Source organism: Pseudoliparis swirei, chromosome 16, assembly GCF_029220125.1.
Source record: "Pseudoliparis swirei isolate HS2019 ecotype Mariana Trench chromosome 16, NWPU_hadal_v1, whole genome shotgun sequence".
NCBI classification, from domain to species: Eukaryota; Metazoa; Chordata; class Actinopteri; order Perciformes; family Liparidae; genus Pseudoliparis; species Pseudoliparis swirei.
In genome coordinates this window covers 6208996-6227639 of record NC_079403.1, presented here as the reverse complement: position 1 = coordinate 6227639, position 18644 = coordinate 6208996, and the positions used below count along the sequence as shown (strand labels likewise).

The window sequence follows — 18644 nt, the reverse complement described above, 5'->3', positions numbered from 1 at the left end:
AACATTTGCCATTTCAGCATTATACAATGTTATCTTCATCGTGTCACGCTGCAGTTAAATATTTGGTTTGGAAGTATTTTCAGCTGCATTACACAGTAAAGTATAATTTATGTCCGCAGAATATTTAAAGTAATTCTTTGACACATTGCTCTGCTGGACTTTGATTTAAAGTCAAACCAATGAGCTGCAGCCGATCCTCTACATGTAAAGGAGAATATTCATTGTGTATCTTAGCTGCATCGCCACACTAATTATTATAATCTTAGTGCTACAATGAAGTTATTGTATTACTGATCAATCGTATGATTATTTCCTGTATTTCATTCCAGAAAATAGGAGAAGAATGAACATTTTAAATTATAAGCCCAAGGTGATTCAACAAAAAAAGCTTGTTTCGCAAATAAGAGCTGAAAAGATATTTAATTTACTATCATGCAAAATAAAGAAAAGCAGCAAATTGACAACTGCTGGGTACTTTTGCTTGAAAATGGACTTGAACTATTAATCCGATGAGGAAAATGTTACGACGCCACATTGCGGTGCATCGCCCACCGCTGGCATTGAATGTGAATACAACTCTTTTTTGAGAGCACTCATTGAACTTAAAAGGTCCACAAGTATTCAATACGTCAACCCCCTGCTATGAACTCCTGAATGGACCTCAAAAAATATATCTTTCACATTTCAGTTTGAGTAACTTTAGAAATGGTCAAGTAGAGGACCTTGAAAGCGAATTGCTGCCTGAAAAGACCAGATTCCAAGGATGTGTGATGTTTGTTTGTTGTTGACCAGGCTACCGATTGGTGCAGGTGGACAGCATCCTTTCAGGGATTTGGAGAAGAAGAAATAATAAAAACATAATTAAGAAATGGCAAACGAAACAAAAACTGACCCTGAACCAGATCCCGTGTGGATAAGTGACGCCATGATGCAATCGAGCCTCTTCGCTTGATCGTCGCTCGCTAAAAAAAACCACATTTACTTCTGCCCCAGCTTTTCCACTTTATTTTTATTTAGATTTAGATTTATTTAACCAGGAAAAGCCTCATTGAGATTAAAAATCTCCTTTACAAGACAGCAGCAGAAGCACTTTAGACAAAGTTTCGGACATACAACGTCAAACAGTGACAGTGAAAAAAATTAATAAAAAGAAATAATAATCTTTTAGATCACAACATAAGTAAAACCAAAACTAAGACTCAAGTCCTGATAACCCAGTTCACACAGGTGCACATACCTCACATCTGCAACCAGATGAACCTTCCTATGTATTTATTTATTAATATTCCACAATTCAAACAATAAAACAAACTAAAAATCACAACAGAGATAAATGAATATCTCAGTGCAGGAAGAGACAAAAAGCCAACTCGGCTTATTTGAAGCCTCCACCTATATAATATATAACATTTGACATCCATCAATCTATTTTGAAAGAGTTTCCCGCCCACAACGTGTCCGTCCATCGCCCGCCACCGGCATTAAAGTATATGACATAACAACCCTGAGCCACGGGAATCACGACTTCCTTTAACGCTGTGGGGAGAGAATGAAAAAAATGAATAAACGACCACCTGGATGATGTGACGTGACCGAAGACGAGCGCTACGTTGGTGAGAGAGCAAAAGGAAACGCGAGGATGGCGCCGTCTCCTTCGCGCTACACCGACATCGCGGCTATGCGATGCAAAAGGGATGATAAACAACTCAAACAAGCACAACTACTTCAAACAATAAAACACCTTGTTAAACCTCAACGCGCGAGCGCCTTTGGGAAGGAAGACTCTTGATGTGTACACAACCCCCCCCAGTAGTGAATATATTTAGTATTGCATGAAGAAAAAGAAGAAGAAACCCCTCCGCTGCCTGCATTCTTCATTGTGAGGGATGTCGGGAGCCAAATTCAATACCTTTAGATCATAGCCTATTCCATCTCTGAATCATCACATGGTCTTTGCGTAGCCTTCGGCCCCTCGGCATAATTTAACACCGTCGGACTATGAACTCATCTCCTCCGCAGGAAAACGAATGGGCTCGGTTCCAAGATGCTACCTCTCTGGAGCCACTGTGTTTCACTGACTCCAGGCACAGCGAGATCCACCGGAAGGACAACAATAGACTGAGATGGAATGCAATTTGGGGAAATAGTTTGAGCGTGTTTAGTTTCATTTTTTCACAAATAGGCTCGAACCAATCATCAGATGTACGGCTACGGTCCGATGGGCTGGCAGAAAAGTTCAATTCAGGTCGTTTGGAGGTTGTTAATCAGACACATCCATCTGCACCGCCTCCTTTCTGCACCAACATCCCCAATTCATCGTCACTGTTGTCGTTTTTGTCGTACATACACATGTTGCTGATCTGTTGTCTTCAATGTCTTTTTTTATATTCATCCTGCTATCTGTAAAGTACATGTATGTAACCAGAGTCAAATCACATGTATGTGCACAGATCAGGTCAACTAGAATGGGCACTCGGTAGAGCGCATACCTTCGCATATCACAAGATTGGGCATTGAATTATGAACATTTTGGCATTAGTTGCATGCCAATTGGATAAAACTTGACCGTGCTATGGTAAAAAGAAGATTTTGACCTTGTCATGATCTTGACCTTGACCTTTGATCCAATCGATCCCAAAATCTAAATAAATGGTCCCGGGATAATAACCAATCATCCCACCAAATTTCATGCGATTCGGTTTAATACTTTTTGAGTTATGCGAGTAACACGCATACAAATAAATAAATAAATACACGGCGATCAAAACATAACCTTCCGCATTTTTAATGCGAAGGTAATAAAGAAGAGTCTGATTCCAGATTCTTTAAGTTGTCACTTTTACAAATGTTTTTTTATGGAATGCTTTAAAGCCCTCTGAGGCGAATTTGTAATTTGTGATAATGGGCGATACAAAATAAACTGAATTGAATAGATCAGCAGGAAACAGAAAGGAATAAATAAATAAAATAAGAAGAAAGGGATCAAAGACAGATTTCATGGTTAGCCGTATGAAAGAAAATATCCTCGGTTTGCCATGGGCTTAAAAAAACAACTAAAATCCAGTTTGAGAGAGAACCTTTGTTTACAACACAACACAACGTGTTCTGCACCTCCTGAGATTCACGTATCCCTGATGCCCCTGACATTGAGCGAAGGCTTTGGGGGTAAAGGAGGATGAAGAGAAAACAAACCCATTCAGCCACCAGCTCTTCTCCGAGTCCCGTGAATCGTCCCCGAGGCTGCGGCAGTCTGATCACGACTGGGTCGAATTTACAAAACCAGTCAAGCGGAGTCCGTAATGAGGGGGTTAGTTTTGTTCATTGGAGCAACCAAAATCTGAATGGGGCAATTATGTTTTTACAGACACGCCTGTACCTCAGAGGAGGAGAGCGAGCGGCGAAGGTCACTTCCTGCATCCTGATCATTTACGAGATCATTCCGTCGCCGCCTCAGGGCTTTCAACAAAATACCTTTTGATCAGACGACACGGGCGAGTTTCCCTATCTACGATTTCCAGACGCGGAAAAAAAATAGCACCTTCTTGGCACACAGTGCGGTTGAGCACTTCAGACTCCCGAACAATAAATCCTCCTGACTTTGGAGACCCCGTGACTTTTCCTCTGGCGCCACATAGACTGTATGAATTATACGGAAATTAGTCTCTCCGCGACGTCGCCCGCAGGTTTTCTAACGCCGCTGCGGAGCTCACAGTCCAACGCCGTCTCGGCCAGGTGACGGCTAGCGGCGAGCGACCCGCGACAACAACACCCACCTGTCAATCAAAAGGTCCGCACCGGCAATTATGCCGAAGTATAAACCTGAGAGAGAGAAGAAAAACATGTCCTGTACCAGGCTGTACACTTAATTATGCTCTCAAGTTTAATAATAATAAAAATGCATTTTATTTGTAACGCACTTTTCATTCAAAAGTATCTCAGAGTTCCACAGATCCAGTACATAGTACAAAAAAAAGAAAGATATATATATTTATTGATATATATATATATTATTTATATATATATATATATATATATATAATATATATAGAGGGAGTCATGCCATGATAATAAAAATGTCTGTCTTCCAGTGCCACATGATTGATAGTTGAGGCCCATTATTAGGCAAGAATAAAAGCTTCAATTATATATTTTTTCCACATTCTGCGAAGCTATTAGTGAATATCTGCAATTAAATGAAAAAAGAAAAGACTAATATATTCAACACAGTGATTCAAGCATGCGATTGAAAGATATAGATGGTGATTAACACATCCACAGCTATTTTTCTTCTCTCCACCCGTGGCCATTCGAAAAAAACAAAGTAGGCATCATCTCTGTGTTCTCCTGCTGCCGAGCATATTCTTAACACAATGAACCGGGGGACAGCATCTTGGGCCGCTACCAACGTGGTTTGCAAATGATAAAACACACCTCCAAGAGCGGAAGGTACAGAGGCACCATTGTGAATCACCGACATTAGTCCGATGGCTGGCCCATACAATACCCTAATTGGCCGGTGTTACTATGCATGAATTATTTCTCCACAGAGCAATGAGCCGCTGCTCATCCCGTCGCTTTCCACCGAGCCACAGAACATCAGCTGGAACGGAACAAAAAGAGTCCAACGCATTACGAAATATGTCCAAACTGCGACATGACATCCTATAGATCTTTTGAAACATCCACCTGATTATGGTAACGTATGCTAATATATATATATATATATGGATTTTTATTATGAGACGTGCAGACTTCCTTCACATTTGACCTTGGAACTAAACTAGATCTGTGTAATAAGGGATAGATGGATGGATGGATGGATAGATGGATAAATAGATGGATGGATGGATAGATGGATAAATAGATGGATGAATGGATAGATGGATAAATAGATGGATGGATGGATGGATGGATAGATGGATAAATAGATAGATGGATAGATGGATAGCTGGATGGATGGAAAGATGGATGGATTGATGGATAGATGGGTGGATAGAAGGATGGATGGATAGCTGGATTGATGGATAGATGGATAGCTGGATGGATGGAAAGATGGATGGATGCATTGATGGATAGTTGGATAGGTGGATGGATGGATGGATGGATGGATATATGGATGGGTGATAGATGGATGGATAGATGGATGGATATTTGGATACATGGATAGATGGATGGATGGATACATGGATATATGGATAGATATGTGGATACATGGATAGATGGATGGATGGATGGATACATGGATACATGGATACATGGATAGATGGATGGATAGATGGATAGATGGATAGATGAACAGCACACATATGGAACTAACACAGTGCATTTACTTTCAACACAGCTCACAGTGAAGTGTGTGATTGTGAGGCTTCTAGAGCAAATGCCAAGTAAGCAAGTTGTAGTAGAACAGATGTACTAAGAGCTTTCCCCGGTACATGTAGGTCACTTCTCCCCCCCTGTGGAAATACAGCCAGTTTTAGGAGAGGTGGCCAATGCATCCCCCGTTTTAAAATACATCCATTGGATGGTAAATGTCCAGAGGAAGGTGTGGGGGAGTTGTGGAGGAGAGGAGGCTTCAGGTTACTCAACAAGAGTTTAACATGTACACACACACACACTCACACACACACATACAGACACACACACAAGCAGATTACTGCCGGTAATCAAGTTAAGGCGAGAAAGTCTGATAACTCGTTTATGTATTTCTTCCCCCAGCGTTTCCAAAAAACAAGTCAAACATCCAAATCCACCCTCAGTGCTCTATTGTAAACAAATAGAGTGAATGCAAATTATTATTACTATCACGGGTGTCTCCCATTGATATAAATCAAACACACCACCAGTTTATTAAAGCAATTAATTGTTGTCGGAGATAAGGTGGAGTTGTGTTGTTGTACCTTCAAAGCTCTGTCAAATGATCCCCGGTACCCTGCATGGTAAATGTTATTAATATCACTATCAATTATATCCATACCTGCAAACTCATGAGGGGTGAAAAAGGTAACAACGGGGGGGGGGGGGGGGTGCAGGTGATTTTATTTTATTTTTTTCACCACACCACATCCACGTTGTTTGAAGCCTCAAAGCTTTTAGAACCACAACTACAGTCATTTTATTGTTCTGACCACAAATCTAAATAATGATAATAAACAGTTTAAGAACAAAAGGTCCTCCGCTCTGACTCAGCCCTATAATGATAGTAATAACAAATATACATTGTCATTATATATAATATGGTTAAAGTCATTCATGAACCAACTTCCTTTGTTTTGCCTGAACAGTCCTCATGGACTTTTCCCTGAATCTGTTCTGTCTCTACCTGTTTGTCACGATACTCATATTATAACTTCTATACATATTACATACCTACCATAAATATCATGATACCCGATACCAGAATTCAATACACCATAAAAACAATATGGTACCATAAATACGAGACTGGTATATTTATCTATAATAGTAATAAATAAAACATCTGTATGGTTCACTTTTTACCAACTTTTTCAACACTTAACAAATGACAGTAATATTAGTATTAATACAGCAAGATATGAATAAAACTACATGGTTCCATCATAGCATTGATTATACACTATGAGGCCGTTAGTCTCTGACCAGATGATACACAGTTCATCAGGATGAGCAGCTGGAGAGTTACAGAACTTTACAGACTGAAACATTTCACTTCTGGCATCTTTTAATTTTTTAAGCCGAAGTCTCTAAAGCTGCGCCACTTCTCTCGCTGTGAGCTGCGCAGCGCAGTGTGCGCAGACAGCTCGACACGGAGCAGCGCATGCGCTCTGATCGCTCTCTTAATGAAGTATCGATACTAAAAATATGATAAATCACATCGTGTTTAACGTACGGGTACTTTGTTAGCATCGCTACACCGTGCAGCGTGACAGGAGTAGATGTAGCGGGCTAACATTCAAGCTAACCTGAACACCCAAACGCTGTGGACATCTGAACGCTGATTGGCCGAGACGCGTCCCATCAAAGATGTTTTATTGCGAAGAGCAACACTTCACACTTTTCTCCGCGTCTCACTGCAATCTCAACGGCAGCGGGCCAGGTGACCCCCCCCCCTCCCCCAAAAAAAACAAAAACTCTTCGGATCTCTACGATTCACGTGGATGACCTATTTTGAGTTCAAAACGGTGAATTTCACCGAAAGGTGACAAGTTTGCAGGTATGTATATCAGTGGATATTGTTGAATAATGTTAACAGCACGCCTCTAGTGATGAACCTCCACTGTGGTCCAGACTGAATGATCTCAACAACTCATGGATGGATTGTAATAACCTTGGTGGTTTTTCACCTCGCGCCATCGTTGGGTCAAAATAACAATTTCTCCGATACTTTGATTTATCACCGAATACCTGAAAAACTAATGATGAACCTCTTTGTGTTTGGTACCGTTTGCATGGTTACTGGGGATGTACCGATACCAATATTGGGTAACGGGTCCATTGCTGTGCTCATGTGCCGTTACTCGACATAACTTCTCCGATACACCAATAACACAATACCGCGAGGGCAACGTGAGGCGAACTTCTCCTCGGTTAAGGTTCAGCACAAGGTGCACAAACGGGTTAAAACCATCAAAACAGGCCGTTCCCAGTCAGTCTCTACCAGATCATCCGGTTGTGAGCCGGCTGACTGCCTGGCATAAACTGGCAGGGTTTCTGTCAGCATCTCTATGTCGACGATACACAATTCTCTCTTTCCTTCAACCCTAATGAAACCGATACAATTCAACAAACTCCACTTGTGCATTTCCACGAATCAATAACTGGACGGGTGTCAAATGTTCTACAGAACCATATTTCCTCCCGTCTAACGTTACTTACTCTTTCAGAAAACTTGATATCATCTTGAACAACCACCTCAACTTTGAGCAGCATCCTTTTGTAGTTTCGTCTCCTCCACATCTTTTTGTATTCATTTTATTCATAATTACAAATAGGTGATATTAACAACTACATGTTTTACCCATTTTAAAAGAGCAATCTTTCCACCTACCTCGATAAAAATACCCTTCCTTGGAAGTCATGAGAGTTCCTTCCGTTTTTGACGAGGTGCAACCCCAGATGAGGTCATACTATACCAAGTTGGTTTCTCCTTCACAAATCAACCTCAGTTAATCAAATTCTTCCGATTCCCTCAACATGAAAAATGAGACCAAGTTTCTCACTTAAATGGATGTTTCTGAAATTAGACTACGGCTGAAAGTGGAGAACAATCGGATTACTCTGAAACTTCAATGGTTGAAAGACTCGATGGAGGTCTGACCGGCGTTACCCCGGGGTAAGCAACCGAGGGTAATACAGAACCGACCGATCCGAAAACAAGCTTGAAATAATAGCGAGATGAGGAAAATCAATATTGCTGCAATTGTTCTTTAAGGAAACATTTATGATTCTGTCGATCCGGCTGTATGAAAACAAATTTGTCAGATGCACCGAAATCGAACCGCTTTAATTTCTTCCAGATGTGAAATGCATTTAGTGGAAGAAAAAGTGACCGCCCCCCCCCCCCCCCCCCCTCTATCACGCCTTTGAGGAAGCGAGACGAGTCGCCATCAGCACACAAGACGCCTGACCGACCTCTTCATCCTTTACCTCTAAAGCCATGTATTTACTTTTCTTTCCTCCAACTACTATGAAATATGTATATCACAAAAGGTAAATGGTCTTCAAACCTCTTCTTTTACCCCTCCGAACAACAAGTAGCAGACATTTAACGGACTTCTTTGTAAAACATGAGCTTACTGTTAAACCATGCAATCAGAATCAGAATTTATGCTTACATTATTCATCGAAATGGAGAAGATTGCTTGATACCTCCAATATTATTCATTGAAATGGAGAAGAACGCATGCAAACACAGTAGTCTCCGGGCCACCCGTTATCCATTTTGTAGAGCGAAAATGGAGAGATCTAAAACATTTCACTTTTGTGGATTCAAAGTATGTCTACACTCTACACACAGGCAGCGGACCTCTCTTGAATTATGCAAGGTCAGACCTGTTGGGGATGTGTAAAATCCAATAGATCAGCACTTCAGGAAACTTCCACATACCCCAAAAAATGAAGAAGAAAAAAAGAAGAAGCATATAAAAGAAGATTCAGACAGAAAAGATGAAATAAAAAAACAACTCCCTCTGGCCTACAGTGTTCCTTAATATTAAATTACGTGAAAGTATTACCAGCTACAACAGAAAGTATTTGTTTTAATGCAGTCCATCTCCCAAATGCCACAATGATGGACATTTGTTTTCGCAGAGCCATAAACACAGCGCCGTAAATTTGAAGAATGGAAAGCGGGGGAGGGGGCGAGACCAGGCGAGAGTGAGTAAATCTAAAGCTGTAAATAACATCTCAAGTTTGCCAAAAAGAGAAACTGCCTCTGTGATGAGCGGAAACATACGAGATGTAAATCACCGCGCGAGACCGACACCCCTTTTTTTCTTCCAAAACGCCTTTTGTCGCTCGCCCACTCTGACGGCTCTCTTTCTTTCTCCGTGAACACGTTGTAAACAAAAGGAGAAACTGCCGGGCCGCAGTTCATTTCACGCGCCCCGTCTGGAGAACGGCACTTTTATTCGACAGATTTATCAAATTTAGAGCGTGTGCGAGGAACCCGCTGGAGAAAAATGTGCCTTCCAGAGTTTATGGTTGAAAACAACTGCAGTCCCTCCAGAGCCACCGGCTGCCCACTCAGGTGTTCACTGATGGGCTCTGATTACGCCTTTCTCAGGACGTCTCGCTCATTCCGACGACATCTCGCTCATTCCGACGACGTCTCGCTCATTCCGACGACATCTCGCTCATTCCGACGACGTCTCGCTCATTCCGACGACATCTCGCTCACTCCAACGACATCTCAACGACGTCTCGCTCACTCCAACGACATCTCGCTCATTCCAACAACATCTCGCTCACTCCAACGACATCTCAACGACGTCTCGCTCACTCCAACGACATCTCGCTCATTCCAACGACATCTCGCTCACTCCAACGACATCTCGCTCACTCAGATGAAGTCGCGATGTTGGAGTGAGCAAAAAAAAAGAAGAGTTTTGCTCTCAAAACATCTCTTTTTGTGTGTGTAATAAAGACACACACACACTCGTTGCAGCTGAGTACGGTACAGCCACGCATGCACCATGTTGTCGCTGTGATGTCAGGGATCACAATTTGTAACTGTCATTTGAAAGTTAATTTACTGGACTATTGGATTTCAGTTGTTCATGAACTGCAAGTTAGAAAAATGTTTGTGTATTTTGTCAGTTATGAAGAAAATGTCAATTGGAAAGAATTGTCAGTGCATCTGTCTCCGTCTGCAGCTTTGTGTCACGAGTAAACCGCTGAGTGAAGTGTTCAGAGCTCACGGAGCTCATCCCAGTGATGGATCACTGGATTCAGCAACATTTGCCAAATAAGATGCAGCTAAACAACACGGGTTCTGTTGGCCACGCTAATGATCAGATTCTCTTCTCGTGTTTAATACGTCATGGATGTATTTTGGAAAGCTGTGTCACACAGAACACAACCACATTCCTGCAGGACGCTGACACGGATAAATAAAGATTTAAAAAGCCCCCCATCATCACTCAAAACCTCCTATAAACTCTTTATAACGGCATTGTGCAACCTTTGTTTGGTTAAAGTTTAAAGCTGGCTGGTGTTGGTCCCCACATCTGGTTCGGTGAGGTTCACGGAACCTCAGCTGGTGAACCCTTGGAAGTTGTCTCTCAAAAGCAAATCATTCGAGCATCTCCAATTTTACAGTTAACTCCTTTGCGATTATACATCTTCACATCGTCTTCTTCCAGGATGAAAGACACAGTTTATGGAGCTTTTTGGTGCTGAACGAGCCCCAGTTCACACCGCGCTGACGTGACTTTGTCCCGACCTCTTTGCTGGACGTCTATAGATGTGCGCCACTGCATGTTGACTCCACTGTTGGCCCGGCGACGTGAGAGAGAAAGTAAACAGCGTCCCTCTGCTGACCTCTAACCTGCCGTCTACTCGACTTCTCACGCTGACGTTTTCAACCTCTTTGACTCCCTGGCTCTGATAAAGGCTTTCCCACCTCACGCCCCCCTCCCCCCTCTGTGAGCTCTGGTCTCTGGGTACCTTTATGTATGATGGCCCCCCCCCCCCCCCATGTCATCTTGAATCACCGGCTCAACACGCCGCCGCCCCCCAGCTGCACTGCTGTGTTCCACGGCACCAGTAGGAGGCTGACCTTTCGTGGAGGCGGCGCCCCCCCCCCCCCCCCCGTTTGACAGCGAAGCGTCTTAACAGAATGCTAATGGGGTCGCTCGCGTATAGCCACATGCTACGTTGGCTCCCATTGTAATTATCCGTGGGATTGTCCCCCCCGATGCCCGTGATGCAAATTTGTTTTGATTATTAAACTGAATTACTGTCACGCTCCCGGTGTCAGAAATGACTCACGACGCACAATCGCCGTCGCAATAAATATGATCACAGCGTGGCACTTGTTGCAAAGAGGGAAAAGGAACACGTCCTTATTTCATGTGAGATGCGAGTCATTTCCCTTCTGGAGTCTCAGTCGACGCCGAGCTGTCGGAGGTTCTACCGTCAAGAGATGTTTCAGGTTTCTTTTCTTCTTCGTCGGTGGAAGCCCGTCTGTGAGCGTGAGCCTGAACGCATCCTGATACGACCGCCATCGGACCGCCGATCTCGAGAAATAAAAGTCTGTGTGCTTGGACCTCAAGAGGCGGATCACTTCCCAAAAAAGTCCCAGGAACAAAAGTTGTGGAACAGAAGGGGGTTATATTCCAAAAGAGGGGAAGTCGGTCGCATTCGCAGAACCAAGGTTCAAATCGCGTGTCGCCATAATTGCGCTCCCCGCCAACGCTGCTTATTCAGCAGACGCCACACAGATTGGTACGTTTTCAACACTCGCAAATATTTAATCAACACGAACACCCGGCGGAAAATGTTAATCACGTCGTGTTTACAAGTAAGTGTTTGTGAAGTGGATTTTTCCCCCTCCCCGTTTGTTTAAATACGTGCGAGGGGCCAATGCTTGCAGCGAGGAGGCGGCTGTGCCGTTGGTTCTTTAATGTATGTTTTTTTTCCGACGGCTTGATGCGACTGCAGCTGATTTTCGGGGCCGGTCCACTTACCCGAGGCAGAGTGCCAAGGCATAATAGGACCTTTTTGGGTTTGTGAAATTTAGAATCTGACAGAGTGCATTAAAGCCCAGCAGGATGCAAAGGGAGTCAAAGGAGGCGGGCCGAGGCGATGGCTTTCCATTTCATACCAACTGCATCATGTTTCCTCTGTTTCCGCTCCCCAGCCAAGCTAACGACCACAGTGGGCATCAACTGGGCCGTTGTTTGGACACAGAGTCCTATTGTGTGTCATATTCTGACTAAAGCTGACTTTTTATATTTTTATTTAATTTGTACACTGCAGTCATTAGTATTGTATTGTGTATGCATATATGTTGTATATATACAGGACTGTCTCAGAAAATTAGAATATTGTGATGAAGTTCTTTATTTTCTGTAATGCAATTAAAAAAACAAAAATGTCATGCATTCTGGATTCATTACAAATCAACTGAAATATTGCAAGCCTTTTATTCTGATTTATTGCTGATTATGGTTTACAGCTTAAGAAAACTCAAATATCCTATCTCTAAATATTAGAATATCATGAAAAAGTATACTAGTAGGGTATTAAACAAATCACTTGAATTGTCTAATTAACTCGAAACACCTGCAAGGGTTTCCTGAGCCTTGACAAACACTCAGCTGTTATAAATCTTTTTTACTTGGTCTGAGGAAATATTAAATTTTATGAGATAGGATTTTAGAGTTTTCTTAAGCTGTAAGCCATAATCAGCAATATTAAAGAATAAAGAATCCAGAATGCATGAGACATTTTTTTTTTTAATTGTATTAGCATATTTTCAGTTGATTTGTAATGAAGAAGAAATGACATTTTTGTTTTTTTAATTGCATTACAGAAAATAAAGAACTTTATCACAATATTCTAATTTTCTGAGACAGTCCTGTATATACATATATATTTTATTTTGTATTTTATTTTGTATACTTTGCACAGTCATTGTATTATATTTGTTTGTGTGTGTGTGTGTATATATATATACATATATGTTTCATTTTATATACATATATATACTTCATTTTGTATTTTATATTTTACTTGTATACATCTATATCTTTCATCCCTGTTTTTTATATTTTATATTTTATTCTCGTGTGTTTTAGTTTATTGGTGCTGCTACTGTGACGACAAATTTCCCCTTGGGGATTAATAAAGTATATATCTATCTATCTATCTAAAGCGATGACTGGTGATGTCACTCTGGTGTGTTCGTCTATAGCCGGCTGGACATTCCTGAGTTGTTGTTTTTTTTGCAGACGCTACATACTAAATTAATTTCTAGTAAGGTCGTTCTCTTGACACGGCAGGACCTTCGCCGTCGCTGACACCGAGTCACGTTTTTTTTCCTTTTTCTTTGCAGCGGCGGCGGCGTGCGGCATGCCCTTGTGAGACCAAACCAAACACACGCCACGAGACAACTACGATCTGAGGGAACACATAATGTGACGGCCCCTCGAGCTCCCAAATCCATCAGATTTCTCATATTTCTGAAAGGGTGAGACTGAGCTGGGCCACGAGGTCAGATGTAAAGATGTCGCCGGTCCGGCTTTGTACAGCGTTGTCTGCTCTGATAAACACACACACACTAGAAGAAGAACAAATCCATCAACTCGTGTGTTAAAAAACAACAAAATAATGTCTTTTTCGAAATGGATATTCCACGCGGATTAGCTGATCTCTACACATATATGAATAAATGATCAGCGTGTTGCTGCGGGGGCTTTACCTGCAAGAAAAACAATCAGACACGAGCATGTGTAAAATAAATTAAACACTCAGAATGTGCCGGCCTCTTTCAGATGGCAAACCACAGGAGGACACGGACATCTAAATCAGTAAACAGATGTTCACGAGCAGAAAGAATAACACTCCCCAACTCAGAGCAGATATCTGGGGACACTCAGATCAGACCAGAGGGTTGTTGTTGTTTTTAAGATACAGTGGACCCCTGGATAAAAAAAAAGACCTTTAGCTGAACTCCAGCAGTGTCACGAAAACACTCGACTTATTTTGCATCCCTCCGGCGAATAAAAAGAAGAGAGGAGGAACAATAGGAGAGTGGATCCCAATTCCAGCCGGACACGCTAATCCAGTTCAGAGAGGAAATGGGCTCGCGAGAAGAAGACCGGCCAAAGACATGCAGATGAGAACGATTATCCTGCAGATGAGCGGAAAGATGAAAACTAATTTAATAATGAGAACAGAAAATTCGCAGAGATAACGGGGATCTCGAGACCGATCCGAGACCCATCTGGCCCGGCACACACACGGCGGAGACGCTTTGGAGCGGTCCACTTGCAGAGCGGTGCTGGAAGCTGCTGGACAAGCCACACCGAGACCGGCGCCGCAGGATTCACAACGGGCTCGTTTCATTTGACTTGGACAATATGTATAGATACTGAAATGTGTTGTCATAAGTTATTTAGATGGGAAAGTAACGGAGTCGTGCATTTTCAGGTAAAAATATTGCAGTTTTTTTAAGGTAACTTTAATTACTTGTTACTTTCAGTGCTGGAAAGCAACGCGTACATTATTTAATTTGCTATACTTACTTACTTTTTACTTTACCTTTTCAATTTAATGCTGTCATTTACGTCAACTAAAACACTTTTGAGAAGGAAAATGTATACTTTTTACTTTTGCCGGTACAATTTCCCGTCAGCTTTAATAAATAGTTACTTCCAGTCGTGGACTATTACATCAGGTTCTGTATTGAAGCACATGTTAAAGGACTTGATCAGTTCAATTACATAACATAATTCCAGCTACACTTCAGAAGGAAAAGTAACAACTATAGTAACTAGTTACTCCCAGTAATCGACTTTAACTTAGTACTTTTATTCAGATTCTTCTAAATGCATACTTCACGTCTCATGGGGTCATCGGACCCTGTGAGACGACATAGATCCTATCTGCTGATGGATCATCGAGGTCTGGGTCGTGGAATTCCTGCTACTGACTACGCCACTGTCCTGTTGAGACTCCACCCACTGTTGAGACTCCGCCCACTCCTCCTCCACCGCCATCTGCCTGATGGATCGTGGAGGTCTCCATCGTGGAATATGCCTACTATGAACTATTCATACACTGTCATATTCATTGAATGTGTTTTAACTCTAAATCTGTCCTTCTGTACACATTACATCTATTGCATCTGTCCATCCTGGAGAGGGATCCTCCTCTGTTGCTCTCCTGAAGGTTTCTTCCCTTTTTTTTTTTCCCCTGAAGGGTTATTTGGGAGTTTTTCCTGGTCCGATGTGAGGTTTTGGGGCAGGGATGTCTATGTGTACAGATTGTAAAGCACTCCGAGACAAATTAGTAATTTGTGAAATTGGGCTATACAAATAAACTGAATTGAATTGAATTGAATACTGCCGTGTATATCTATGTGTACTCAAGTTATATACGAAAGCACACGTTTAGCTCCCTGTTTGTCTTTGACTTGAGTATTCCTCGTCTCAGCAACACACCAAGGCTCCACTAATAATACATCATTAATTGTGGGATCTGAATACTTCTTCCACTGGTGTGCACACATTTCTTTACCTGAGCAAATGTGATCCATAATAGAAAAGCAGTGTTATCATATCTCATAAATGCATAATTAGTCACACTGTCGCTGTGTCTTCACGTTAACCAGAGACACCGGGAAGGTTTCAAACCTATTTATCACACGCATTACTTTGCTCTATTTACTTGTACCTCGGTAGAGCAGCTACTGTACAGAGACACATTTGAGTAATATATACATATATATATATATGTATATATGTGTATGTATATATATATACATATATATATGTATATATATATATGTATATATATACATATATAAATTCATATATATACATATATACAGACATATATACATATATATATACATATACATACATATATACATGAATATATATATAAACATATATACATATATACATACATATATATTAGGGCTGTGAAACGATTAACATTTTTAATCGGGTTAATCACAGGTTTTTGTGGATTAATCATGATTAATCACATATTACCGATATTCTCGGTATATTTTGTGAGAACATAGAGATTTATGACAAAAGACGGATATATACATTTATACATTCTTCTATACAATGGTGCTGCAACTCAGCAGTTATTTAGCAGTTTTCTTCCATATGGAACATTAATACATCTTCATCCTAAACAGAATGTTTAACCCTCCTGTTACCTTTCGGGTCAATTTGACCCCATTCAATGTTTAATGTCGGTGTTCTTTGGGGTCAATTTGACCCCAGGCTGTTTTTCACTGTGTCAAACATAAGAAATATCAACTTTTTTATTTATTTAAAGGGCTATTTAGGTTGTCAACAAACAAACATAAAGTACCTCACACTTAAACTTGGGAAGCAATATTAATTCTAATAATTTTCTGGAGGTTTTAATTGCTGGGGTCAAATTGACCCCGAGGCTTAAAATATGTGAGTAAATGTAAAGGTAACAGGAGGGTTAAACAGAACATTTTTCTCTTGTTTGTCAACCATTAACTCCACCATGATACAATCTAAAGGCCTCTAGTCTTCCTCTAGCAGCTGCTGAGGCAAACTGACTGTGTGGGTTTTCTTCATGAACTGGGCCGTGATGAAAGTGACGGCGGGGACACCGCTGCAAAGCTGAAACCTCACCGGCCCGGACAGGTGGACAGATTGACAAGTTACTTTTTTTTTGCTCGGTCCCGATGCGCGCGCACGGAGCTCTGTGGCGAGCGAGACGGAGATCGATAAGTGTTAACGCAACGCGTAATAAAAGAACAAAGACGTGCGATAGAGAACATGTCAGGGGGCGGGCCAATCTTTTTAATGTCATGCGATCTACCAACACTACGCCGCGATCGACTGGCAGGTCGCGATCGACGTGTTGAGACCCCTGATCTACAGGAAGTAAAAGTCGTTTCAAGGTTTCCGGAGGTGAACCTGCGGAAGGATCATTACCGATGAACAGACCGTCTGCATGAGAGCGGACAGAGTTCAGATTGAAGTGGTGTATTGGAAGCTCATTTTGCAAGTGACTTTTTTTTCGACGACCAACAACAGACGGATTGGAAGCTCATTCTGCGCATGCGTTAAATGCGTTACAAAAAAATAACGAGTTAAACCTGTAATTGAATTAACTGAGTTAACGCGTTATTTTTCACAGCACTAATATATATATATGCATACATATATATACATACATATATATATATACGTATATATATATATATAAATATCTTTTTTTCTTCTAGGGTCTGATTACAATGCAAATGAGCCTGTCACCTCGTACACCGGCCTCTAAACTCAAACTGTGCATGTTTATTATGAGCACGTACCTCAGCCTGGCTGGGAATAAAAATGCAGAATACCTTCCTACACGGTCTGTTCATATTTCATCCGTTTAACTTTGTATATAGGGCATCGGCAAATATGCACCACTGTGTTAAACACTGCTGCGTTCCAGATTGTGCAGGTCATTATTATAAGCGCTTATTAACATGTGCGTCACTGTGCAGGTGCACTGAACCTGGTGCGAGAGCTGCAACAAGCAGTGTCATCGTGTGCCTCGTTGTCAAGCCGCGCTCACGCTGAAGGTCGAAGAGTCGCAGAGCGCTTACCTTGCCCACGTAAAGTGGCTCATTTCCTGTGTACTCCTCCAATACGAAGAACTGGTTCCACACCCAGCTGCGCTTGTGCCTCTGCAGGGCCTCCCGGGGGTCTGGATCAGAGTGCGGGGACGTCTCCGGGTCCCCAGAGCTGGGCTCCAGCCCCCAGCAGCAGCCCCGCTCCCCCGGGGGACACAGGAGTGCCACGAGAGCCAGGGCTCCGCATAAGCCTGAGCAACACCACCCCATCGTCTGGGGCCCCCCCTCCCACAAGAAGACGAAAAACGCAGAGGCCAGAAGAGGAGGGAAAAAAAGTGGGGAGAAAAAAAATAGAAAACAGCGAGATATGAAATGTCAAAAAACCCTTCAGGGGCTTTTTTTGTTTTTATCCACACGGTCCCGACCCTTGTGTTTCACCAGAGAGCCAGAAGAGGAGCAGTCGGACCCGGAGAGGAGCGCACGGGGTGAAGAAGAGTCACGCTCTGCATGTCGCCGTGTCGCTCTTCTCCTTCCTCTGATTGGAGGCGAGCGGCGGGGTCATTCCCTCCACTTAGGAGCCGGGGAGTTGACATTAAAGCCGGGCAAGCGGGGTCAGGGGCGTCCGGGCAGGATTCAACACACACGGCCGGGAGAATTAGCACCTATCAGGACGGAGAGAGAGAGAGAGAGAGAGAGAGAGAGAGAGAGAGAGAGAGAGAGAGGGGCGGAGAAGAGAGAAAGTGCCGTCAGTAATACATCCGGTGTGACCGCGGTCACTTTGGACCGGCGTGTGCTCACCGATGCAATGACAACGAGGTTTTTTAGTCCCAAAAAATATCAATATTGGACCTACAATCCACACGGCGTCCTTCACCTG

At 42.3% G+C, this 18644-nt stretch overlaps 1 protein-coding gene across 1 annotated transcript in view; it reads right to left on the bottom strand.

Annotated features, from left to right (window-relative positions):
* The window catches only part of cdh7a (cadherin 7a), a 102521-nt gene extending 84484 nt beyond the window's left edge, over window positions 1–18037 (bottom strand). The window contains exon 1 of the mRNA XM_056434586.1: window positions 17801–18037. Within this exon, the coding sequence (XP_056290561.1) occupies window positions 17801–18037 (237 nt within the window). The remainder of the gene's footprint in view (window positions 1–17800) is intronic.
* Window positions 18038–18644: the final 607 nt, after the last annotated feature.